Source organism: Sinocyclocheilus grahami, unplaced genomic scaffold (genome assembly GCF_001515645.1).
Source record: "Sinocyclocheilus grahami isolate Dianchi unplaced genomic scaffold, SAMN03320097.WGS_v1.1 scaffold384.1, whole genome shotgun sequence".
NCBI lineage: Eukaryota > Metazoa > Chordata > Actinopteri > Cypriniformes > Cyprinidae > Sinocyclocheilus > Sinocyclocheilus grahami.
Window position 1 is genome coordinate 450,606 of NW_015505563.1, and position 27,877 is coordinate 478,482.

The window sequence follows — 27,877 nt, forward strand, 5'->3', positions numbered from 1 at the left end:
GGGGGGTGAACAAAGACCTCCTGTAGCGAATCGATGCGTTTTTGTAAGAAAAATAACCATATTCAAAACGTAATAATCATTTTAATCTAGCTTGCGCCAACAGTTTTACATGGAAGCAGTTCCGGGCTGATGACGTATGAGGTCAGCGTTGCGCATGAGCTGCTCAGAAGTGACGCATGCAGAAGCGCAGGAAAGAGATCAAAACAAAACAATGGTCACTAATTAGAAGTATAAAACGAGGATTTGTAAAGAAGATTGACGGAGGTTTTCGATATAAGCCAAGAGGAGATTGGTTTTCTTTTGCTAAAGTAAGGAAACTTTGCTTCCTTTGCTCCTGTTAACAAACGTTGGTTTTCACGAGACTCACCGGCGCATGCGGAACGCTGACCTCATACGTCATCCGCCCGGAGCTGCTTCCGTGTACAACTGTTGGCGCAAGCTACATTAAAGTGACTATTACGTTTTGAATATGGATATTTTTCTTACAAAAAACACATCGATTCGCTACAGAAGGCCTTTGTTCACCCCCCAGAGCCGTGTGAGATACTTTTTTATGGATGGGCGCTTTTTATTTAACTTCTTTTGGACTGATGCATGCAATACCTGCTGAATGCCATTAAACAGCTTGAAAGATCAAAGACAATTTTTAATATAACTCCGACTGGATTCATCTGAAAGAAGAAAGTCATATACACCTAGGATGACTTGAGGGTGAGTAATTTATGGACTAATTTTCATTTTTGGATAAACTAACCCTTTAAGATTTTATGCATTATTTTCATGACTATTAAGAATATTTATCTCCATCTTTATTACTGGAGAGAACAAAGACCACTACTGTAATTGAAATATTATGTTACTTAAATGCTAGTTAATTAAATTAGTAAATTAAATGTTAATTTTTTTTTTCTTTTAATCCAGACAAAATAATTTTCATTATTGTCCATAATTGACCTTTCCGGTTTTGAGAGGTTGGACTTTGAACATGTATTAAATGTAGTGTTAAAATAACTTTGCCACTTCAATAAATAAATCTGATGAACAAACATCATAACTGGCTACCACTCAGGAATTAATGTCTTCAAAATATAAGCATATCTCACAATAGACAGACAGTATATCTTGGCATAGGGAGTCTCAAGTGACCACAAGAGGCCATTACCACAGACACAAAGAAGAGTTATCTTAACTATATGCGCCAATAACTAAAATATAAAAATGACCAAAATATACATATATTGTACATACACGTGATGTGTGTAGATTGTATATCTATATAAAAAATGTCTCATCTGTTATAGTTTCCAACTTACGTACACACTCACTGTGATATGACACTATGGGAGTTTATGTCAGATTGTGTTCACGATTCCCTTTTGATGAGAGAAAAGAGACACAAGTGAGCCAAACTGAGCTTAACACTAAGACCAAAGCTGAGAGCCCAAACATGTTATCGCACATCAACGAACAACCTACACACTACACAGAGATGACAGTTAAATCCATTCCATATATAGAGAAGAGTCCTAAATTTGGCTCAGCTTGTTGCAAATGGTTCTCAGAATAAGACAGAAACACCAACACCCAGATGAGCAAAATACTAAGAAGAAATGGCATATTATCGACTGCATTTGTATCTCTCTCAGAAAAAAAAGCTGTATTGAAACAAAAAGTAACATTATGTATGGAATGGATAAACAAAACGAAGCAATCCAAAGAGTCCAATTAATGTTGAATCCTGCTGTAAATTTTTTAAAACTGAAACTCAATGAAGTGACACAAAGCAGATAAAATTGCCTACAGGGACATGTAAGATTCAAACTCTGCGGTAAACCAGGAAGATTGGCGAGGTATGCGAACTGAATATTTGAGATTTTACAAATGAAATATATTCCTGCTGTTTCTCAGCGCAGTCGAACTAGTCTTCGAACACCTATGGCAAGTTCACGGAGTCAACTTTAAACCACACTCAAGTACTTATAAATGGGAACAAACATTTCATGTCAATAAATATAGCGGAAACTGCGCAAAATTCATTAAACGAAGTCAAGGAACAGTGCATGCCACAGGACGACGAGCAAATCTGGCTGGAGGAGCAAGGGAACGAGTGGAAGGCAAGATCGGAGGTCAAAGGCAACAAAGAGATCAGGGTAAACGACAGGATCTTTTTTTATCTTTTTAGCTCGTGTTTTAAGCTACGGTACGGTGAGGCGGATGTGAGCCACTCTTGTGTGGGTGATGGAAGTGGTGCGTGAATCAGGGACAGGATATGCTATAGAATTCAGCTCCATCGCTGGCTTTACTCCTCTCAAAAACAGGCTTTTTTTTGTTGTAGTTGAAGGATTCTTTCCATTAATTTTTTTCTCTCAGAGAAATGGCGCAGAGTGGTGAGAGACAATCCACAGGGTGAAGGTGAAGAAATTGGGGCATTTAATTGAAGCCGGTGTCAGTGTGGTAAGTAGAATGGTAACCGTCAGACGTTAGCTGGGTGGTTTCTGTGGCAGAAGAGGGCTGCATCACGATGGGCTCACCTCCACCTGCCTCTGCAGAAAGATTTCAACAGGACATAATGGTTTAAACATAAAGAATCCGGAGGATCATAGGAGTAGCTGTTTGAAGGTGGCATGTTATGGGTATATAGCACACATCTAACCTCTCTCATCGGACTGCAGTTGGGCCTCTAAGTCTTCAGGGGAAACATAGAATTCCTGTTCCTGTCCCTCAGGTGGCCGTGGTTTACACTTCCCACAGCAGCAGTTACAACAACAGCACAGGCAACAGCAGAAGTAGCAGCCTGTGGCCAGGCCACAGAAAATAAACAGAGCCTGTAGGGGGAGACAGAGATCAACAACAAATTAGAGCGAAAAAAACACTTGAAATGACTGTCAAATGTTTTTTGAGCACTAAATCAGTATATTATAATGATTTCTCAAGGATCGTGTGACACTGAAGACTGGAGAAATGACTGCTGAAAATGCAGCTTTGCCAATACAGGAACAAATTATTTTAAACCTAACATAAAAACTCAAGAGTCTTACCTTGGCCCACCAGCTGGATAGGACAAAGTAAGTGTTGACGTTCTCTTCTCCAAACTGTTCAGCCACATAAAGTCCCAGAGAGCCATACTTATCATAGATGTTTCTCTTTGTCGTGTCGTTAAGGATGGCATGGGCATTGTTTATCTCTTTAAACTTATCAGCTGCCTCAGGGTTGTCAGGATTCTTGTCAGGGTGATATTTCAATGCCAATTTCCTTTAAAAGATAAAAAAGGACATATAAACTACATTAAATGCATTCAGATTTAGGCATTTGGATATAAGGGGAATTTTTCTGGGGGGGGGGGGGGGGGGGGGGTTTGTATCAATATATCATATTTGAATGCAGTCTGATAAGACTGTTGCAAAATAAAAAATAAAATAAATGGAAATAGACTTTATTGTATTGTTTAATTTCAATAGCAATTATAATCTAACCATAAACAAATTATTAATTTGGTGTAACACTGAAACAAAAATATTAAAATGTGTTTTTATTTGTATCAATATATCTGATAGGGGCACAGCCCAAAATACCTGTCAATATCACAAAAAATTATTTTGTTTTGTATTACTTTGTTTCTTATTAGTCAAGCAATTTTTACTAAATTGAATCAAGTCAGTTTAAATATAAACTGACTTTTTTTTTTTTAAATAATTACATTTCATTAGTCAGTATTTTCATTAATATCACACTTTTTAATTATACTGTAAAATGTGTTTATTACCTTTTTTTGGTATAAAAAATGGTATTGAGAATCATGAAATATCATTAACCTATAATACAATGATAGCAATGCTGTGATATTTCCAGGTTATCGTACCATGAAAATCTCACACTGTGATATCGCTGTGAATATCGCTCTATTAATGAATCCATTACTTTTGTGTAGTCCTAGGGTAGGCTAAAACTGTGCATGGCAAACGGTCCCTGAATGCACTTAGTTTTATTGAGCTGCAGGCTTCCACATTGCCATGTGCTGCATTTAGCCTATAAACATCTGATGAAAACTCCAGCCAGTAAAAGTGAAATGGAGCAGAGCAGAACACTGTACAGGAATGCTGAGTAAACAACTGAGCTTCTCAAACTCACCTGTATGACTTCTTGATGTCATCGACAGTGGCCAGTTTGTCGACACCCAGCACATGATAGAGTGATTCTCCAGAGGTGGAGAGAGAGCGCTGCCTCTGCTGCTCAGCCATGGCAAATCAGGTCCTCAACAATCTGAACACACACAAGCACACAACGTGCTGCATGCTAATATTACAAATCTCTTATAAAATACAAAGCATGAATATTGAAGCATTTATTTTGAACAACGGGGAACATCATAATGCAATATTTCCAAATGAGGACACTGGCCTAATGACAAATGACCTTATCATCATCACTATAAATCCTCATTATTTGCTAAGGTCATCGTAGAGCTGGATAATATGGCCAAAATTTATATCACGATATATTTCTTAATTTCGGTCGATACGATATAATTCCGATATCGATATGAACACTATTCATCTGAAATAGAAATCTTTTGTAACATTATAAATGCCTTTATCATCACTTTTGATCAATTTTAAGCATCCTTGTTAAATAAAAGTATTGATTTCTATAATTTATTTCCCAAAAAAATAATAAAAATTATACTGAATGGAATAGTGTATAATGTTACAAAAGCTTTTTATTTCAGATAAATGCTGATTTTGGATCTTTCTATTCATCAAAGAATCCTGAAAAAAAAAAGTACTCAACTGTACTCAAATATTGATAATCAGCAAATCAGCATATTAGAATGATTTCTGAAGGATCATGTGACACTGAAGACTGGAGTAATGATGCTGAAAATTTACCTATGTATGATCACAGAAATAAATTACAATTTAAAAACTATTCAAACAGAAAGCTATTTTAAATAGTAAAAATATTTTACTATTTTACTGTTTTTGCTGTACTTTGGATCAAATAAATGCAGCCGTGGTGAGCAGAAGAGAACTCTTTAAAAAAAAATTTTTTTTAATCTTACTGTTCAAAAACTTTGTGCAGTGCTCATGTTTATTCAACGAAGTCAAACGCCACAAATAAATCAATGTATGGGAAACTGGTAATGTATATCGAAATATCGGAAATGTGTTTAAAAATCATATCACCGTTATTGAAAAAAATTATATCGCGATACATATTGATATTGAATTATTGTCCAGTCCTAGGTCATCGATTGATCTTTTCTTGCACTCTTCATCAAACTTTCATTTTTAGTCACCATACGTTTACTTAAGTTCTTTTTAATTAATTTTATTGGTAACACTTTACAATAAGGTTCATTAGTTAAACATTAGTTAATGTATTAACTAACATGAACTAACCATGAGCAATACATTTGTTACTGTATTTACTAATCTATGCTCACGTTAGTTAATAAAAATACAGATGTTCATTGTTAGTTCATGTTAGTTCACAGTGCATTAACTAATGTTAACAAGATTTTAATAATGTATTAGTAAATGTTGAAATTCACATTAACAAAGATTAATAAACGCTGTATAAGTGTAGTTCATTATTAGTTCATGTAAACTAATGTAGTTAACTAATGAACCTCATTGTAAAGTGTTACCATTTTATTTATTATTTTGGATAAAGTTGAAATATTCTCAAACTGAAGTGAGGTTTTATTTCATAAAACATTTAAGTAAACAGAACCAAATTTCACAGATCTATGATTTCAGCAGAAATCTTTTCCAACCCTCAAGTACTTTGCTGTTCTGATTAAATCTAACCAACAAAATCTCATTCAGATGTCTGCTCTCATCAAAGTTTATCGACTGTTTATGAACCCTTGGAGTGGCTAAATATGTACTGATTATTCATTTGCCTCTAAAAAACCCAAGAGGACACAGAAAACACATTATCAGATGAACAGCAGACATGCAAACAGGACATGTCTGATATTCTCCAGATCATAGTTTGACGTTTAAACACTAAAACCACTCAAGATAATTAGTGGTTTAAATGGATTTCAGATCAATACTCAACTTAGAGACTAAACAGATCAGCGGGATCTTTTAAAGATGGCATAAAGGGCCCAAACAACAATACATTTCATGCTGCTTCTGTCATAGCATGATGTTCAGACTATTGCCACAAGAACAGTATCACAAAGATGTTTCTAATGACAACCTACCTAACTGCATACTAATACAGTGATGTTGAACAAACTATCATTACTACTGTAATGATGACATAACTAGCACTCTCTAGTGATCATAAGCATTACTGATGATTCATCAGCTGACTCACACTTTTCCTGTCAGCTAATTCTTTCGTGTTGATCCCCAGAAAGAGAAACCGATACCACAGGATATCACAGGTTTCAGTTTCCATATTGTCATGTGTAGACTGTAGACCTGAACCTTATTATGGTGTAGGCTACCGAAGGACATAAAACACAAAGACTGACACAGTTTCATATCAGTAGAACAATAAAGCAAAGTGTTAATCTGTCCCTCTATGTGCTTGCTTGTCTCATCATGTCTGGAGAGGCCTGGGTTTGTCTCAAATCAATCTTGTACACCACAAAAAGCTTTACTCAGCTGACTGATACCTCCGATAGTTTACTCAGCACTGCTAGACACTAATAATTCAGACAAGCATTCAGGGTTCCTGAGGAAGAGTGTGGGACTCCTCAAAAGAAGATATCTAGGCAATTGTGTGTGTCAGAGATTAGTTAGAAAAAATGAAATAATAGCTTTGTTGCATCATTTATAACAGACCCCTAAACACCAAATTCTGTTGTGAACTCTGATGTGTTCTATAGGTAATGTGTCTTATACGCTGTTCACTGTAAGTATTGTTTAATATAGATGTTAATGATAAGCATCCATATAGGATAAAATAATGATAAAAATCCTCAGTATTACAAATGTTATGTGTTATGGTGGCACATTTTCCAGAAGCATCGTGAGGATTCAGGAGCTGAAGAAATGGCCTGGCTGCATTCAGCCTCACATGAAACTTTCCAACCATGATCCCCAACATGGTGTCTGGGTTGACAGCTCACACGATTTAGTGACAAAGCCAATAAGCAGGAATTATAAGAAGAGTTCCATTAGCGGTTCTTGAACGCGCATTGTTAGGGATTCTTTAAAAGAACCGACTCAATCGATGAATTGACTCAACCTGGACGAATGACTCTGTTGAGTCGGTTCTTTTATTCACTTCAAAACATATAGCGAGACCAGTATAGTGATTCCCAAATGAAAGACTGAAACTGACATCTGAATAACTGGCTGTTCAAATGGAAACGTTTAGTTAAGTAATATTTTATAAAAATATATAATTGTAGATGTTACCGATTTTTAAAAAAAATATTAGGACAAATCATTCCACTGCATTTATTCTGCCTGTAAAAGTATGTGTAGTTAAACGTAATTAAAAATGTGCAAACACGCCTTCTTTCTGATTTAATTATATCTGTTGTATTGAAATCTTAAATTATTTTATTACTTGGCAACAGAGGAACCAGAATCCGCAAGATTGCCATCCCCACCGTCTACAGATCGACACGCAACTGCGCTATTCGGTCTGCATGAAAGAGCGCTCGTTTTTATAGCAACAAATGTCGCACTATGTGTCCGCATCAAGGCATCTCTATTCAATACAGTGTTAACAAGAGACACATATGATGCATTCACTCATATTATAAAGCGGAGAAGGGGCGATTTGCTGATGTGAATCTGAGCAACAAACGGCAGACCGTTTTTTCTGCTCAAAAAAAAAACTGTGTTGATAGATTACTGCAATAGATTACTTCACCAAACGGAAAAGATTTACAGTTAAATCTCTGACACGCTTCGCTTCGCTTCTGCATCACCAGTACGGGCCCCGGTGCTTTGCTTTGCGCTCCAGCATCCATATTCTCTGGCCTGTTAGCTTCCCGTTCTTCCCGTTCCACCACATAAGACCAATTCACCCAAGCCCACTTATAAATCAAGAGAGCAGACAAAATGTGTTTTTTCTTAAGGTGTAACGTGGGTTTAACGCATGCACCGCTTACCGTTTCGTCGGCCCCGGCTTCGTAATTAATTTCAGTGCGTTAAAGAAACCGATGTTAAATTTGTGGTTGCATCCCCGGGAACCGCGCGATCACGTAAGAGCACCAGATGCAGCAGATCTCACTCGGCTCCGCCCACCCGTGACATCACCACAACGACGTGCGCATCACCCCTGTAGAACTAGGCCCGTTTCACCGGATGAAAGGGGTCTTACACTGTCATCGAGAGGATATGGCTCAGAAAACCAAACAGTAACCTTTATATTACCTCATGCCATGTGTTTTTAAAGAACGGTAAACAATCAATTTTGGTACTGTTTGTAATGACCCGTAATGCTTCACTGATTTGTGATTTTTCATGGAATCATGCGGCTCTGATTTGTCCTCGGTCTCCACCTTCTGGTGAGTGAGCTGGACTTGCATCGAATCATTTGTAGATCTTCACAAGAAACACTCAAGACTGAGACGGTTTAATTATTCCAATCATATTAGTGGAAAGACAACTGTCCTACTGTTTCAAATATTTCCGATTAAATTAATTTACATTTTAAATAAATATTTGTTATACATGTAGCCCAGATGGGATTTTATTCATATGCATATAGAAATACAGACTGCAAAGGGTTAATACGTTTAGTTTTAAGGTACTAAAATGTACACGTGTTCATACAGCCTAACATGTTTGCACTAGAATGCCTGCTCATCTTCATTTTACTGGTCTCTGATTGGGTTATTTTCAGTGTTTACTGTTCATGAGTGGGCGGGGCTTAGGAGATGTGCGCAGCAATTGCAGCTTGTAAGGAGAAAGTTAAACAACCTTGCGATCCACGTTAGTTCTCTACAAATATGATAAAGTACACCCAGTAATATGGATGACAAATTGTTGTGCTCTTCTGGGATGTCATTGTCATTGACGTTCTACTGATTTTCAATTTAATTTATCTTGGTGTCAGTTGAACAGAGGGTTTATATTGAAACTGCTTTTTATAGTGTATACTGTTTTAACTATTTGCTTTTATTTTCAGTTTCATATTTAATTGTCTATACTGAATACTTTTAATTTCAAGTGTACTTCAGTAAATTGTATATAATTTCTCCCATTCATATTTGTTGTCTTGAGTTTACAACAGTTCATTAAAAGATCCCATTTTAATGGGATATTTGGAATTAAAGGTGAAATTACTACATAAAAGGGAGGCACCTTCAATAAGTGTTGTGTAAAACCAATAGTTACAAAAAACTAATTGTTTTATTAGTATTTATTTTCAAACCACACCCAGGGCCCCATCCCATGTTACAATTTTTAAAGTAGTTTAGCTACCTATAACCAGCACTGGGAAAAGGGGTTACATACAAACCATAAAATGTGTTTCATTGCATCATTTTCAACCAACCCTGCCAAATATAATACACATTTAAATGAATAAATATATACTCTCTAAAACATTATATAAAACATAAGTGTTGAGGAGTTTCAATCCATTTGTTACAAATGACAAATAAGGAAACCCCAATATGTCTCTTGAGTGGAAGAATTTGTTTTCAGCATGATGTTGAGATAATCCGAGGCTGATCAACTCGTTTTGCTTCACCCAGCACTATGAATATGGTGACACCAATGACGTTCACCACAGCCAGGACTGAGAACACATTCACCCAGGAACCTGTGACCTCAATCATGTAGCCAGACGTGTACACCAACAACAAACCTGTGAAGTATAGTACAAAGAGAATAAGATATGGGGATAGAAGAAGAGCAATAGAAAAATAGGTATTACAATTAACAGTTCAAATGAGGTAGGATATTAGACATAAGTAATTGCACAGGGCTTGAATGTGAATTTATACCATTTTGCAGATTAGTTTAAATTATGAGAAAAGTTACAATTCTGGCATACTGAATCAAAATTATTAGATACAATTTATAATTGTCTAAATTGAGACAAAACTTTGATTCTTTTTGAGAAATAATAAAAAATTATGAGATACAAAATCTAAATTATGATCAATAATTATTGTCATATAAAGTCCAAATTGACAATTATGACATAATTTGAAATTATAACAGAAAATTATTAAATAAAAAGCCAATTAGTGTCATATACTTCTTTTATCATAATTTATATAATTGTTTGTCATAGTTTTAACTTATATAATTACAGCGTTATGTCAACATTTTCAGATTAAAGATTACTTCAATATTAGATTACTTTTACTATTTAAATTTTTCTAATTGTCAAATAGAATTTAGATTGTGTACACTGACCTATCAAAAAGTACTTTAAATAAAATATTTCAATATTCCTTCCACAAGTATATGAGGGCATTACAACGACTGTATACACGTAATTGGTTACATTACAGAAAAAGGATTATAACCCACCAGTAAAAGCAGAACATGTGTTCATAACCCCTGTAAGAAAGAGAGCAGCATATTTAGAACAATGCTTAAAACATACTGTGATCAAATAAAATATGCCTGGATTTTTTTTATTTTTTTTTTACAAGTAGAGGCGGACTCACCAAATAGGGCTCCTGCACATGATGGTGCCTGGTCATGCACATTCACAGACACCCCACTGAACATGAAAATACACACACAGGTTACTCTTGTTTTACTACCTCTTCACAATACAATCAGCTGTTGATTGGCTAAATCTTCTACACATTTATATTTGAGCATGAAAGATCTAATAGACTATATATAGGCTAATCAATGCTGTAAGATCATGTTTTGGATATGACAGTTCATTCTAACCTGTTATTAAATGTAGACAGTCCAACAGCCAGAGACACACACACCACAGCATGGATAAAGCTGTCTGTCTTACAGAGAAGGAAGATGAACACACTGGCCACTCCCATTGCAAAGAACTACACAAGCATGTTTCAAACAGACGCACACAAACACAACAGATTACATAATGCAATTCATGAATTGTTAATGTATTTTTACTCTATATCAGGACATGTTAAAGCTCATTGCTGATGTTGTGTTACCTGCATCAGTTTCCTTACAGTCACAGTCCCGCAGCCTGACATAAAGACATAAATGTGACTAATTACTGACAGAAACATTAGGGTTAGAAAAATACAAAAGGAAGCAAGAAGGTCGACACCTAAACCTAATTACCAGTGAGGAATAAGCAGATTGTATGAAAATGCACAAATGAGATGCAGAAATTCATACAAATTAGACACCAATTCATTTTAGTTTTGAATTGCTATGAGATTGTGTTGGTTTTGTTCACCTTGCCTAATGAGATGATCAGAGATAGAGCCTCCAAACAGTGAAGTGGGCAGCGCTACAAACCAAGGGATCACATTAAACACCCAATCCTGTCATCAAACAAAATAAATAGGGAATGCTTTAACAAAATGACAACATCAAACGACCAGTCGTAGCAAGAAAAAAAAAAAAACATCAAAACCTCATGTGCTTCCTCTAGCCTGAGTGCACAAAAACACCATCTTATGATTAAACATTTCGTTTAGTAATATAGTTAGATATTGTCACTACTACATATTTACATTACTGGTAAGTAAACTGGGAGTGTAAACACTAATAAAAAGAGAAACAACCAATAAAATCAGCTAATGTGCGATGGCTGGCATACCTTGGCATAAGGAAACATGTCTTTGAAGAATGTTGGTAGCCATGACATGAGTGTGTAATTCGTGCTACTAAAGCAGAGATGAGCAATGATCATAGCCCTAAAACACATACACATGCATTGAGCAACTTTCTGCATTAATACTTGCACATCTTTTAAAAGATTGAAGTTTTAATTGACATTTTATGAGAATGAGTGTCCTAAAAACAATACAGTCCTGACACAAAACTTTGGAATGGAAAAAAACATAACAATAAAACTGAGTGAAAGTAGAGAGTAAAATGAGGGATATGTCGATGTCTTGAACCTCACCAGACACTAGGCTCTCTAAGGAGATTCAGCCAATTGACTTTAGAGGATTCAGATGTAGAACTACTGCTGATCCACAGTGAGTCGAGAGAGAAACTTGGACCTGTAACAAACAATCAAACAAACTCTGTACGGACACATTTTAAACTAATATATAACAAACACCAACATGAGATTATTAAGATATAGCAGGGTCCTCGGTATAGAAATCTCTTATTTAGTAGTGCTGCACTGTGGGGAGTCAGATTTTTAAAAACAGGGCGTTGTAAAATAACACTGGCAAAAAAGATCCAATTATTCTCTCCACACAGTTGCTATGGCAAACACAAATACTGAAGCCAACACTGATTTTCTCTGATTCACTGCGACTTCTCTAAGAGACTTCATTATACAAATTCTGACCTTCAGAGCAATGAAATAGCACTCAATCAAGAACGAGTGCAAAATCTCAAGTACAATGCTACTTAAACATGTAAAGGACCACAATTTAAGTACCTTGCAGAAGACATTTCCATACACAACAGGTCCAGCAAACACCAAGGAGACCAGCTCCATAAAACACACTCCCCCATCCAAACCAGTCCAGCATCAGGGAACCTACACCTCCAACCAGCAGCATCCTAAGAGAGACAGACATCTCAATGACAAAATCATGAATAGTGTAGAATAGGGTTGGGAGGAAATATTGATTCTCATAGAATACGTTTATGATAGGAAACTGATGTAAACACAGTCAGTTATGTTTTCAGAACAGGACAAAACATCTGATATGTCGAAATAGATCTGTGCAGTAGTATGAATGCAGCCTATTAACAATTGTTTTGATTTATTCTTCATTTGTAATTATTTTAAAAAGTAGCCTGCTTATATCATTTAATAAAAATGCACAATATAAATCTGATATAAACTATGTATGAAAATGTAGCCATGTGCAGTAATATTGAAAGCTGAGGATGCAACGAATCGTGACAAAGTGAATCAAATCGTGAAACCAGTGAAGATTCACACCCCTAGTGTGGAACACTAAATTACGGTATGTAATTCCAGTTTTATTTTACACTTCAAATAAATAAATGAATAAAAATATGAATTCAAATAGAATGATTGGGAAAACTATTATTATATCTTACCCTAGGTAGCACCCACAGGCCAGAGTGCTCATCAATAAACCTCTCTCTCCCTCCTTCACACGCTGAGCACAGATACTGACAAGAGAAGGGTAGTGAACCCCTAAAAACAAAGAGAGCATAACGCAAACTCACAATCATGTCCTACTGAGAACCTTTTTACCTTTAAGGGGATATGGAAGCACATTTCTGCCGCATAAGGTAAAAATGGTAACGAAAAAGTATGACATAAAAAAGTAAATACTATGTTACAATGATAAGATACTATAATTATGAGATAAAAAGTCTAAATTATGACATACTAAGCCATAATTATGAGATAAGAAGTTGACTTTATGACATACTAAATCAGAATTATGAGATAAAAAGTCTAAATTATCAGATTAATGTCATAATTATGAAACATAAAGAGAGAGTCTAAATTATGACATACTAAATCATGATTAAGTGATGAGAAGTATAAGGTGTATTCACACCAGGAGAGTCCGCTAGTTCACTTGCTTTGGTCCGGACCAAATACAATGTTGATTTTTTTTTGTTTGGTGCAGTTCGCTTTCACACTGCCCTTTTTGCAAGTGAACCAGAAACTGTAAACAAAACCACACGTGTGCTTGAGGTCATCCATTCATTAGTTTATCCATTCAACCATACTAGAGTTCGTTTGGAAGCGGGCCGAGACCACCTCTTCAGTTGGATCTCGGTACGGTTGTTTGGTCCGCACCCGAGTGCGATTGCTGTATTCACACCTGCCTAAAAATCCGCACCAAAGGGGGAAACAAACTTGAGTTTGATTCAATCAAACCAAACAAGACAGGTGTGAATACACCCTAAATTATATTTTATATGGGTGACACAGAAATCTAAATTATGTCATAAATGAGATAAAAAGTTTGTTTTTAATATAAAATTTGTATTCATGACATATAAAGTAAAAATTATTACATTATACATATATATTTTTGTCATCATTTTGACTATTTAATCTCATAATTATGAATTTCTGTCATAATTTTGACTTTTTATGAGATCATTTTTACTTTGATGTCATATACTGTATGTCATTTCACCTGTTTTTCATAATTTCAATTTATTATCATGTACCAAAGGTGGAAATGTTGGCTTACATAAGTGGAAGAAAAAACATAAGTAAATGTAAAAAATGTGTGATGTCCAAAATGAACAACTGAAATTAGTCAGGGTGAGCTGATTCTGATTAAACTAACTTAGACCCACCCTAGTAATTACAGCCAATGCCCCTAGCAACCGATTTTACAGACTTGCTGGTGGAAATTTCAAGTTCAAACATGTTGATAGATTATTTCTGTACATTTTTTAATTAATGAGATTCTCTCTAAATTCCCCTCATTCGTCTTACAATTTTCTCCCCAGCTGTCTCTCACAATGGTCTCACCTTGCATTACACCCAATAGAAACCTGGTCACTGTCATGGTAACAAGAGGTCGAAGTCCAATGTTGGCCAGAAGCGGAGTGATAGCCGTCATCACAGCCCAGGAGGAGGTGGACAGGAGCAGTACTCTCTCTCCTCCTATCCTGTAAAAACATGCTCATCATCATCATCATCATCATCTTCTACTTTCCATAATTGATCTATGACCTGTACCCTTCACCAAAACACTCACCTGTCACTGGCATGGCCACCAAGTACCTGAGTAAAACAGTAACCCCAGAAAAAAGCACCCAGCACTATGCCAGTCTCGGTCTTGCTCCATCCGAATTCTTTTGCCATGGTGACGGCACAGATTGGCATGGCCATCCGTGACCAGTAGAGAAGACATGTGACTAACAGAAGCATCAGGGTCCAGGTCCGGGCCAGTGGCCTGCAGCAGGTGGGACATTATAATTACAAGTGTATCAATCTGGTGACCCAGAGCGCAGCACATTTTAGGTGCCTCACTCTGCAAACAATAAGTTACAAGTTAGGCAGATATACAATTGATGGCATAGGATACTTATACAAAATTATCAGTAAGCTTTCAAAAGACCTACTGTAAAACATCCAGCATATCTAATAAACAAAAATGAACACTGATTCTTACTCAAGTTTTTTTTTACTTTGTCTTCATAATGCTCATTCAGAACCACCTCTTAGCAATTGTAAATGTTTTTTAATAAAAAGTGTTCATTTTTTTATGCTTCTAATGTCTATTGAAAGCCCGTATTTATATCATAGTATCTCAACACAATGTTGTCAAACAACCATTCTGTAACCGCAGAATTGAATCTTGTTGCACTGGTATTACTGTACCATGGTACATTTTTATTGATTGATTGATTGATTGGACTCATCCACCAAATACTTTATCAGGGGACTGCAGAGACAAAGTAGATTTTATTGCAACAATTGTCAGGAAGTGAAACTGTTTGTTGAATGCTTACATTCATCATGTATCATGGTATCTGAGCAGTTTTCAAACAGCCATCCTGTAACCTCAGAATTTGATTACAGTCAGCAAACAGTAAATACACTGTCAGTAACAGAGGTAACAGTAACGTGTTACCAGTGCAATGGTCTATATGTATACATATTGATATACATATACATAGATGTGTAGTGTGCATAGAAATCTACTTTATCTGTTAAGTCTTTGATAGCCCTAACTCTCTCTCACTATATATATATATATATACACACACACACACACACACGGAGAGTTAGGAAACTATCAGGGACCGATTTCCATGGAACTATTGTCAGGAAGCGAAACTAAAGAAAGGTGTATGAAGGAAAGCGATGTGAATTTCACTGTCCACTGACAACTCCCGCTGATTATACGAGAATGATTAACGCGCCCCAGTGAGTCGTGTTCACAACAGAAACTATTGTTGATGCAGTTGACGCACAAATACACTATGACATTAAGCATTGTTTCTAATCTCCTTTAATAAACAGGTTTTTTATCATACCTTGGCCATACTGTTGTCTTGTCGTTAATTTGCGTTATCTTTAGCCCGGACGTGTCACACACATTTCTGAAAGGTGTTTTCACAGAGTCCACAGGTGTTTGGAAGCGGTCCGATTCTTGCTCAGCAGCCATTAAATCCAACTGAGTAGAAACCGGACACTGAGAGCCGGTTCTGTGCCGAACAGGAAGGTTTAAACTACTGCATTTATAGAGCTCGCAGTGACAAAAAGGCCACACCTACAGTAAACGTTTGAAGAGCAACTCATCCTGGTTTGCATTCATCTTTAAGGACTGAAGGTGATCATTATCTAGGAATGTAGTAATTCTTGTACGTGTAATTATACAACATAATTCTGTATTAAATCTCTGTCATCTCTATGGAATCTGGTGATTCGGCCTTAAAAAACCTGATTCAGAAAAATTCCAGTAAACAAAATCTACTGTGAAATCAACTTTATCCCAAACAAGCAGTACAAAATATGAACAAAAATGAAAGACAAAAATCATAAACGTAAGGCTTTAAGACTGTAATGACAATATTTGCTATTTTGTCATTAAAATAGCTTATATAATGAAGGTCTAAAACTCAACACGGTTTACTCACATTATCAGCATCTGTGGCTTCTCATAAATAAAAAATGAAGTTGTTGGATCCATGATAAAGATAGTTCTATTATATCAGTCTTTTTCTTTTCATCCAGGAGCTAATATTTCCCTCAAAAAAGCCTAATATAAGCATGAGGACATACTACTGTATGTGAAACCAGTGAAGAGGTTGAAATAAAATACAAATTACAAAACCCATATATGACAGACTGAAACTGAGCAAAAACAGTACCATAGGAATATTCCATGTTCTTCAGAAAATAGGCTACCAGCATAGTAAATGGTAGATTACAATAAAAATTTAGGCTTATAGTTTTCAATCAGTATAATTTTGTTTGAAATATAATCATATACTGTTGCTTAAATTACTTTTTATAGAGGCATCAAGAAAGAAAAAAAACATTATACATAGATTTATATTTGCTATCCAGTCACTGACTGTTCATAAATAAGACAAATTCAAATGTGTCCATGTGGATTACAGTCTCTACTTGGGGTCCTTAATGGTGCCCTTGCTGAGGTCTGTCATTCTGGAGTATTTCACTTTTTTCTGGTCCAGTTCGTTCTGAGCCCACAGTAAAAGCTTCAGCAGCTTTGCTAATTTTGGAGTAGATTCTCTGTTCTCATAGTCTAGAACAGCCTGGTTCACCTCGCTCCACACCTATAGAGGGAGACAGAACCCAGCATTAAGGAGGGAGGAATAAATCCAGAATCCACACCAGGTACAGTAATGCCCCATACTTATTCCATTCCTTTTTTACTCACAATTTGTACAGTGTCCCAACTTTTTTGGAATTGGGTTTGTATATATAAACAGGAGAATCAACTGTCACGGAAACAAAGATCACTAACCCATTATTATGGTTATGTCCTACACAAATAAACACACATACCTTCTGCCTCTGCATCATGTTGAGCAGGTCTCCAAACGGCGATTCTTCAGGGTTGTCAAAGGCGAGCAGTGCCAGGGTTCGCTCCATCTCAGTAAGGCATTCTCTGCTCTCCTCTCCCTGTTCGGCGAGCTGTGACTGCGCAAACTCCAGCGCTGCTTCAGTCTCCCGCAGACGGATGAGTTCAATCAGATGCTGCTGCTACAAGAAAAGTTAACAACAGTTTCACAGTAAGGGTCAAGTCAAGTTGTACTATTAGGATTGGTTTCTTTACAGTACTTTTTAATTTTTGTCTAGAGGGGTGGCACCGGCCCCCCACAAAATATGCTTGCCCCCCCCCAACAGAGCAGACTGATTAGAGTATAACATCTCACACGCTGACGTCATACGCTAATCGGCAGCATAGCGCCGCTTGAAGTAGAACACACCTACTCACTGTCTGGTTCACTGCCAATTAATTCCCATATATTTATGACGCCACTGTCAATTACACAGCTCAAACAGAAGCGCGATTTTGCAGGCTGCAGACCACGTCTCTGTTCATTGTAAGTATTAAATTATAATTATAGGCCTATATATATTAGGGATGGGTCACGATTTTCGAATATTCGATTAGTTGATTTAATTATAGAATATCGAATAGGTTTTGCGATTAATGTCTTTAAAAATGTCCCCATGTTTTCCGTGCTGATGCGGTGGTGACGAGTTCATGTAAGCTGAGGATGGCGCTGCCAATAACACACCTAAAAGCTGTCAAAGACAACAGAAGAACACACTGTCTCATGCACACACTGTAGACTTGCGTGGCATAAAAAAAGACATGCATAGCATATAATGGTTACAGTAACTTGGGACGATGTCAAATAAGAGCTCTGTGCGGACCACAAACACCCCCGACTAGGTTAGAGGTGTGGCTGATTCCGTATTCAGAAAGGCGCGGAAAACAAATAACGCGTTCTACGGAGCGATTAAAGGGACATGCTTAGCCGCTTGCTAGCGGTAGCCTGTTACATTACAGTACATAACATTTCACTTACCACATAAACAGAGTAAGGAGAGATGACTGATAGGATGATGGCGAATGACTTGCAGATCCTGAGCACCACTGACAAACATCTAATCTTGTAAAATGTGTGGTAAGCACTGCCGAGTGTTGCTCCGTACGTGAATGTGAAAGTAAAAAACAAGTGCGTTCATAAGTGATTTCAATGCCCCGCATATTAATAAGGGCTCCCTGATGCCTGCAGTTTATATACAGTATAACTGCCCGATGATAGAATTGTGACAGAAGATATTGAAGTATATTTTTCCTCCCATCTCATATCTATTACCTTTAGGAGTTCCATTTTTTTAAATGGAAATGTCTTAGCCTTATGAGCAGTTGATTTATGCTAATCAATGGACTATTATGTTAATAAGTCTCAGCATGCTATAATCATTGTATGGCTTGAGTTAAGGTAGCCTATCTTCTGAATTAAACAGTTTATCATACAGATTTAAAGCATTAATCCCGTCTCTCTCTGTTTTTGTATTTGGGTAATTGTGCGTGCATGCGGGGGAGGGGTCAGATTTTCTAATAATAATCGAATAATACCCAGCGATTTTCGAATATTATTTTTGCTTGGAATGCCCATCCCTAATATATATATATATATATATATATTGAAAGCTCCTTAGAGTTTGTGCTTAGTTATGTTATTCAGCCGCGATGCACCAGCACCGCTTAAAATAGAAATCATGTTACGTTTCTTCTGTTGTTTCAAAGATTAAAGGCACAATCACTTTCCCAAATAGTCTGCAGTAACGTGGTAAACGCTCAAATGTGGGGTTTTAATAATGTTAGCATTCTGACACTTGGAATTTTAAGATGTAGGCTAGAATAGTAAACACCTGTTTGTATTTAATAAACAAACGTTTTTGCGTGGTAGTATTATATATATATTTTTTGCAGTGTCCAAGGACAGCTTCACATTTAAATTATTTTGTCTTTAATCAGATGAGAACATGCCTATTAAATATACTATTTGTGTAATATTGATGATTAAGTTAGAGGTTTGTTTATTTTTAGACAGAATTTTGTGAAAGAAAATGAAAAGGGGACAAAGTCAGGCACAGCAGCAATACGTTCAAGGTTTTTTTTTTTAAGAAGAAACCATGCATCTCAAAGACAGGTAGATGCAGTGCAGTGCAGGTCAGAGCCAATCCACCAGGCAGGGCCAAGTTGGCCAGCAAATTAGCAGCCCTGAACCTGGCACACACACACACACATACACACACAGTCTGTTTGGACAATAAAATAAGTTGAGAACAATTATTGTCTGTTCAATGGTTTTTATTCATAAAAAGAGAGATGCGTTGTCCAGGCACTTGTGCAGTGCCATTTTTATGTCATCCCACTTGTGTTGGGGCACATGACTTTTACCATGGGCCCCCATGACTGGTTCTTGGTCCCCCCTGTGCCACCCCACTAAAAAAATCCTAGAATCGCCCCTGCTGGGGTAAGGGTGAGGCCTTCATTACTACATTTGCATTGTAGAACACAACATGCCAATGGATTCTGTTATGGTTTACAATGGCTATCTAATGGCGCTTTTCCACTGCATGGTACGGCACGATACGGTTCGATACGGTTCCCTTTTGGGGGGTTTTCCACTGGGTACAGTACCTGGTACTTTTTTCAGTACCACCTCGGTTGAGGTTCCAAATTTACCGTACAGTTACCAAAACGTGTCGCGTAAACTCTGCTGATCACTGATTGGCCGGAGAGAATCGTCACCACCTGCGTCACTGAACTTGCGACACGAGACAACAGACCTGCTCGATTTAAATCAGCACAGCCAGCGAAGGATCGAACACAACTGTTTTGTGTTCAAGCGCACCTTTTTTTAACAACCAAAAAATGTTTCGTTGTCTATTGAGGAAGTACAGATGTTCCTCTCGTTGATAGCAGATGAGTGGATCCAGCGAGAATGAAAAAGTTTTTCAGGAGTTGCGGCAGTGGAGGCAGCGCAACTATAACAACATGTGAATAATCCCGCCCACTTTATAGCGAGACTAAACTGCAGCGGAAACACAAACCGAGCAGAGCCGTGCCGTGCCGAGTCGTACCACGCAGTAGAAAAGCGCCATTAAATGCTCTGTAAGGCCTGGTTTACACCTGGTATTTACATGCATTTTCGTTGATCTGATCACAAGAGAACAACACTAAATATAGGTGTAAACACGGTCTAAAACATACTTGTCCAATTTCAACCACTTCCAGAGGTAGTTAAAGATTGCTTTCATAAAGTAGACTCAAGTGGTCAAATGCGTTCAAGCAACCACAAAAGACCACCGTCTTGCCACCCACTTCCCTAACATGTAACTGTAATGGGACAGGTTTTGAGAAAGCACAACAAAACATACATTGTGCCAAAACACACAGATTAGGATTCAAATTGCAGTTACCTTATGCCGGTCCCCCCCCCCGGTTTTCACTCGCAGACAGTTTTGTGGAAATTGCAGATCTGCAAAATCTGAGGCAAATTGGTGCTTGTTCACAAGTGACAACCGCATAGTGTGCATTACCACACAATTTGAGAAAAGCACTGTTGGCAACTGTCTGCAATTCTTCCTACTACTGAAAAGCTGTGTAATGCGAACCCCTAGTCGCCGATCTGTCATATAGCGTGTGCAGACAACAGCAAATAGATGGTCCCCAGATAGTCATGCAGTGTGAGAAGAGTAGCAATCCAACAACTTTGAAAATCATGCAGTGTGTGCCCAGCTTAAGGTGACCATATGTCCCGTACATGTTCTAAATTGCCTAGATGTTTTCCTATTTACATTCTCTCTACAGTTCCCATACATTACATGTATGTGTATTTGCATTGTTTTGACTGTTCTCTGTAAATCTCACCTTCTTGCATGCCACAATTGATCAATTACTTTTTCAAAGTCTAAACGCTATTGGTCAAACTACTTTTCAATAATTACCTTCAGCAAGTATGAAAACAACAGGAAAACAAAGCCAAAACCCAGACATTTTAGGTAATTTAGAAATCCAGGCCAGGAAATGTTCAGTAAAAAGACGACAAATGGTCACCCTATGTTACCATTCATATTCTTTCCTTTGCATGTAAGCAGCGTAATGGCTTTTGTATTCATATTTGTATGCCGCATTCAGACCTCTTGCAAAAGTGATGTAAAATGTGGCAAAACAAGAAGGGACCGTCTAGACGAAATCCAAGCGGGAAACACATCTTAATACCAGGTGTGATCTGGGCCCGTATTTATCAAGCCTCTAAGAATTACTCTCAAGAACACTGCTAAGAATTGACTTAAGTGTAAAAAAATGTTTGGCTCAAAGCTGCGCTTAAAAGTTCATTATCAAGCATCTCATTGGTAATTTAAGCGAAGTGTAGGACTAAATCTTAAGTGTCAGTCTTAGAGATGATTTACGACACTTTGCTGTGCCACAAACGGGACTTTGGATGACGAAATACGCATGGACCAATCACTGAATAGATTTCCTTATTTAAGAATATTCTCAGATAAATTCACATTGAATGATTAAATTCCTGACAGGACTTTACATTCAACACACATTTGACAATAACACATTTTCAAGAGAATATATTATGGCAAGGAAACGAAGCATCATCACAACCTTAGATTTAGGGTTGTGCCGGTAGACGAGAGTATCGTGTATCGACGATAGTCAGAGATAACAGCTGTTGCTGATGCCTTTGACGACAGCAAGACGATTATTATTATTATCCGTCAAAAATATAGGCGCCAATATTTTCCAGCACGGAGAGTCGCTTCAGAAACTGGTGAGTAGCCGTGATCAGCTCCGGTGGCTGTGTCGGAGCCGTAACGCCCCGCAGACGTGTGCAGTGTAAATAAGGGGTAAGAGATTTAGGCCCAATCCCAATTCTATTTTATACCCCTATTATATATATAGTGTCAAGGGGTAGGGGTGAAAATATTCCCCTAAGAATTGGGACACCACTACTATACGTCACATCATCATACGTCGTCTAGCTCCTACAATACACACACCTATACTGGTGTACTGGTGTGTGCATTAGAGCCTTTAATTACCGTTCTATATTAACGCTGCTTACTAACACACACACACACACACACACATTAGATATTGCGCAGCTCACACATCCAAGAGCAAAGAAACTGGTCAACGCTGCCCCACGACTTTTATTAATAACAGTTTAAATACTGAATTGCTACATTATATTTTCCAGCAATGAGAGGATAACATTTTTGAAGTAAACTCTAAAGAGTGAAACGCACAGACACACATACACGCAACTTTCATCTCTCTCTCTGTCTCTCGCTCTCGAATTGGCAATATCTGAGAAAAGGGTTTAGCAATTTCTAATTATTGGGGGTACTAGCCCTCCTCAATGTCTATGGTGGTTATCGCCCTGATCAGACATGAAAATATGTTGTGGCACTATCGTGCAGTCTGTAATGAAATGATGTTAGCAAACTTTAGCGATTTTTTGCAAACATTTATTTGAGTAACATGACCGTAAATATGAACTCACGATTGAATGTAACATAAAACAAATTATTACTTTTCGTTAAAATCTTTATTAATGCCAAAAATGCTTACATTTATGTGTCTTTTTGTGCGCTCGGGCAGCCATGTTGCCCCTGAAGCCGGTTTACGCTGAGATAATTCATACCCCTTCGTTTGAAATGTGTTCCCGAAAAATCTTAATTTGAAGGGCTATCTGGCCCTTCCCCTTCCCCCTACCCCTCCAACCAAAAGAGAATCGAGACACCCCTACCCCTTCACGTGAACACGCGAAACGGAGGGGTAGGGGAAAGGGGAAGAGCTAAGGGGTAGAATTGGGATTGGGCCTTATTCATCAGTGTAGGTAGCTTCACTGATTAAAACGGGAGTGTTTTTAAAGAGCATATAATACTCTCGCTAGACTGAAGTCAGTTATGATGTTCTTTGGTAATGTAAATATTCTTTGCTCGTTTTCTGTTTGAATAACTGAGGAAATGTAACCGTTTTATTAACTGCTCGTCGTCAAATATTTCAAGAACATTCTTCCTCTCCTGAAAGATTCGCGAACGTCTCTGTCTCCTCAGCGCCATCACAAGCCCCTGCTGGCAACTCCTAACCACTTGAGAGACCCCTTGAGCGGTCTTAAATAACTGGGAGAGTAAGAGTGATTCTTGGCTTTAAGAAATTTGATAACTTGCTTTTATACTCAAGTTTGAAAGTAGGTGTAAATTTAATGAATTCTCAGCACTTAAGACTAAAATTACACTTTGAGAAGCTTGATAAATACGGGCCCAGGGCTTTAGACATCTCCCTCCCTCCCAGCATGTCCATATAAGGTCAGATGTTTACCTGAAGGTGAAAGTAGAGGTATCGATTGGTGTCGAGGAGCTCTGGGTGCAGGCTGTTAATGAGAGCAATGGCTTCCTGGATCTGACCTTTCAAAACCATTTCCCTGATCTTTATCCTCTCATCCAGAGAGTCTAGATCCACATTCGGCTCAATCCCAGATTCCATACGAAACTTCTCTGCAGCTTCTTTAAATCCCTCTGTGGAATACAATCATGATCAGAGGGGAAGTTTTATTCATTTTAATTTACAAATATCTATGCATTTGAACTGAATAAAGCACTATACTATACTATAAAATAATACTGACATACCTGTTACTAGATAGTTCATGATGAGCCTGTTCATATCTGCCCTCTGAATGTGCACATTATTCAGTTTATCCATCCATTCCTCCTTTGTAATATCCTCAGGCTTTTCTGAATAACTCATGATGGATATACTGTGGTAAACACGACATGTAAAAATAAAAAACATTTTGCATACTTCAAATATAAAAATGCATGTGAACTCACTTTTAAATGCTATTATCAGAGAAGTAGATTGATTCACTTTTAGTGAACAATGTTTCTAGCTGTCCATGTTATCAAAAAAGAAGCCTATTTTCGCTTTTAAGTAGTCTAAGGTTCTGATGTAGGCGTAAATGAATGAATTGCACTGTGCACGTTCATATTTTCGCGGTGTTTCTGCTCATAGACTTTCAGCCAGCAGCTCACTGGCCAGTAAACAGAATACGCGACGAACGAATTTGGAAGGGTGACACTGATGCACTTGACAGGTTTAAAATTATTAAACCATCGCTATTAAGGTATAAAATTTCGCATGAATTAGTTTTGCTTTTATCGAGGCATGAAAACACACAAGCCCCGAGTGAACCACGGCAGCGCACGAGACTTGCAGACGGGCTTGTTCAGCTATTTTCTAACAATAACATTTGCAAATGACCACGCATGAAAACAAAGTAATAGCCAGTTATATTCAATTTAACTGTTGTTTATTCATGTTATTTGTTTTTTGTTTTTTCCCCCCGCAAAATATGAAGAATGATGATAAAATACTTACTGTTTACGGTTATAAATAGCGGTGGGCCTCAGCGAAGATCACGCGATAACAGAGGAGAGCTCTTAACGAGACTTGAGGGGAAGTAAGTGATTGGTCAGAATAAAAACGTCACGGTTGCTGTGGCAAAGCTGCTAAGGTTGCCAGATCAGGTTCGAATTCTGAAGAAACTGTGGTACACTTATTTTGGTCATGTCACTACACTCAGAAGTTTTGGGATGATATTGGTGTGTTTGTCAAGTGTAAGATTTTGCCAGGCTTCTCAGTGCATATGAAAAACATATTTGGGTATTATGACTCTGACCCCTCAAACGAAAATATCTGTTTTGTTATTAATTTATTTTTTTTCCTAAGCAAATTTCACATTCACAAATGCAAATTTTCCACCTGTAAACCTGTCTTCTCTGTCTTTCTAAAAGAAATGGAAAATTATTTGAATGTAATTTCAGTATCTACTAATAAGAACGCTATAAGGACTGTTAGGATTTGCTCTGCCTTTGATCTCTTCATGTAATCATGTTTAGATGATGGCCCTCTTATCTTTATTTTTATTTTATTCTTTTTGTGATTTGTTTCCATTTTATTTTTGTGGTTGATATTATGTGATGTATGCTTATTCTTTGTATGTTTCCGTTCTCTGCAATAAAAAAAAGGTTGCCAGATCAGGTGCACAGTGAACATAGAATTATCATTCAGATTTATTTTATTTACGGAACATTCATATCTGGAACAAGTATTTACTTATTTATTTTATTCGAATTTATTTGCTTGGAAACTATTTAAGAAAAAAATGTAAATACTATTAAATGTTTCTTTATTTCTTTCTCTTTCTTTCTTTCTTTAAATTGACCTAATGACTAATCGAACTTTCATGACTGGACCTTAGCAATGATGACCTATAATATCTTTTTAGTATTGACTTTAACTTCTCCAGCAATTTCAGATGTTTGTTCATGCAGAGATACAATATAGCAATAACCTTTGATGGTTTACCTTGTTATTCTAAAACCTTCCCAAAACAAGCTCGAATTTGCCTAATCCTCTTATCTAACACAATGCTGTTATTGCATCAAAATATGGGCGAGAAAGATAATTGATTATGTCTGAGAGATTAGATGAGACTATCACCTTTATTATATGGACCAGATGAGAAATCCCCCTGGTGGAGGGGGGAAGGAGGGGGGGATTTTTGTTGCAACATGTCTAGATAATACAGTACAATACAATACATCTATTGTTTACTTTCACTCCTCATAACATTAAAACGACAACAGCCAGTAAGTTGTGCTGATGATGACCAGAGGAGCCAATGAAAATGTATGGGTTTTTTTGTGCTTTGAGGTTGAACCACACCATATGTTATTTCTCAGACAAATGCTATTTCTCACCCACTCAAAACAGGTGATGCAATAAAACTTTTGTCTGTGACATATTTGTATTGTGTGTGATTTTATTTCGTATTTATTTATTTTGTTAATAAAATCAATTGTATCAAAGACTGACATGCTGTAAACAGCAGGCTAACAGTGATTTTGAGGTAATGAATATGTATTTTTTAAACCCTCCAATTCATTAAAAAAAAACATAAAGGTGCTTGAGTGTTTCTTTGTGCCCCATTAAAGAGGTTATAAAGATAAAAATCTTGGGGTGGTTGCATAAAAGGTTTAGACTAATATTTTTCTTTAAGACTGGTCATAACATTTCAAGTCTTTTACATAAAAATGTATATTGGTCTAATTTGGATCTGAAAAATTAAAGACTCATTACCCCTTGACTAACTGCTAGTCAGACTCTTAAAGGGGTCATATGATGTTGCTAAAAAGAACATTATTTTGTGTATTTGGTGTAATGAAATGTGTTTATGTGGTTTAAGGTTCAAAAAACATATTATTTTCCACATTCTGTACATTATTGTTTCTCCTCTATGCCCCGCCTTTCTGAAACGCGTCAATTTTTACAAAGCTCATCGGTCTGAAAAGCGAGGTGTGCTGTGATTGGCCAGCTATCCAGTGCGTTGTGATTGGCCGAATACCTCAAGGGTGTGACGGAAATGTTATGCTCCTTACCATACTGTGATGCCTTGTCCTGCCCGGAGCGATGATTCAAAAACATTAAAACCCATTACAAACGAGGCATTCGTTGCATCCAGTGGAGACATAATTACGGCTTATAATGACCTATACTGTCTTTTTACGCGTTGCGTTGCATCGCGCCGCGTAAACATAAAACCATGTCTACATTTGTGATCAGAGAAATGACAAACAACAAGCGCTACTCTACACTGCCCAAAAAACTCACTTTAAATATAAAATATAAAAACTCTAAATATAAAAAACGTACTTACAATCTGTGAGTCAGAACAGCCGTCCTCCATAAAAAACGCTGCACACATCTGAGTATTTGGGTTGAAGTGTTCTGGAACAGTGTTGTAAATACAACTTAACCACTGATTTCTAGTTGTGTCCTCTTTTTGAAGGCCAAACAATGTAGTTTCGCTTTCACAACGAAACACACAGCGTCACACACAGCAGGCTTGAGTAAGCGGCGGCCGGTGGATTCGATGAAGGAGTGTCCGGCGGGCTTGCGGCAACCACATGTGACGACCCCGGTCTGGACTCCGCTTCGTCCACGGTGAAAGCCGATCTGGCGATCTACACAGCGAAGTTGAAGTATTTCCTCAGCAACCAGCACGGATCAGCTCTAGGCATGACTAAGCGGATATCGTCCTCTTTTGGAAGACCAAACAAAGTAGTTTCGCTTTTACAACGAAACACAGCGTCTTAAGGACATGGCGGCGGCGGCAACAACAATACTACAGCGAGAATAAAAGTTATGCCTTCTTTCTTTGCGTGAATATTTGGGCGGTGTTATGCAAATCTTCCCACATCGTGACGTAGA

At 37.3% G+C, this 27,877-nt stretch overlaps 3 protein-coding genes across 3 annotated transcripts; all 3 read right to left on the reverse strand.

Annotated features, from left to right (window-relative positions):
• Window positions 1-2,261: 2,261 nt before the first annotated feature.
• Window positions 2,262-8,214, reverse strand: dnajc5aa (DnaJ (Hsp40) homolog, subfamily C, member 5aa). The gene is made up of 5 exons (XM_016231190.1): window positions 8,087-8,214; window positions 4,129-4,260; window positions 3,039-3,252; window positions 2,654-2,825; window positions 2,262-2,543 (listed from the first exon to the last, which is right to left on the reverse strand). The coding sequence occupies exons 2-5, from the start codon at window positions 4,236-4,238 to the stop codon at window positions 2,431-2,433; spliced, it is 609 nt and encodes a 202-aa protein (XP_016086676.1). The 5' UTR covers window positions 4,239-4,260; window positions 8,087-8,214; the 3' UTR covers window positions 2,262-2,430.
• Window positions 8,215-9,333: 1,119 nt separating this feature from the next.
• slc17a9a (solute carrier family 17 member 9a) lies at window positions 9,334-16,281 on the reverse strand. Its single transcript, XM_016231189.1, has 13 exons — window positions 16,059-16,281; window positions 14,774-14,971; window positions 14,545-14,684; window positions 13,137-13,236; window positions 12,502-12,626; window positions 12,010-12,109; window positions 11,701-11,797; window positions 11,335-11,422; window positions 11,084-11,118; window positions 10,842-10,957; window positions 10,607-10,662; window positions 10,467-10,496; window positions 9,334-9,792 (listed from the first exon to the last, which is right to left on the reverse strand). The coding sequence occupies exons 1-13, from the start codon at window positions 16,187-16,189 to the stop codon at window positions 9,626-9,628; spliced, it is 1,383 nt and encodes a 460-aa protein (XP_016086675.1). The 5' UTR covers window positions 16,190-16,281; the 3' UTR covers window positions 9,334-9,625.
• Window positions 16,282-16,712: 431 nt separating this feature from the next.
• gid8a (GID complex subunit 8 homolog a (S. cerevisiae)) lies at window positions 16,713-25,059 on the reverse strand. Its single transcript, XM_016231139.1, has 5 exons — window positions 24,983-25,059; window positions 24,235-24,362; window positions 23,924-24,120; window positions 17,557-17,754; window positions 16,713-17,324 (listed from the first exon to the last, which is right to left on the reverse strand). The coding sequence occupies exons 2-5, from the start codon at window positions 24,350-24,352 to the stop codon at window positions 17,151-17,153; spliced, it is 687 nt and encodes a 228-aa protein (XP_016086625.1). The 5' UTR covers window positions 24,353-24,362; window positions 24,983-25,059; the 3' UTR covers window positions 16,713-17,150.
• Window positions 25,060-27,877: the final 2,818 nt, after the last annotated feature.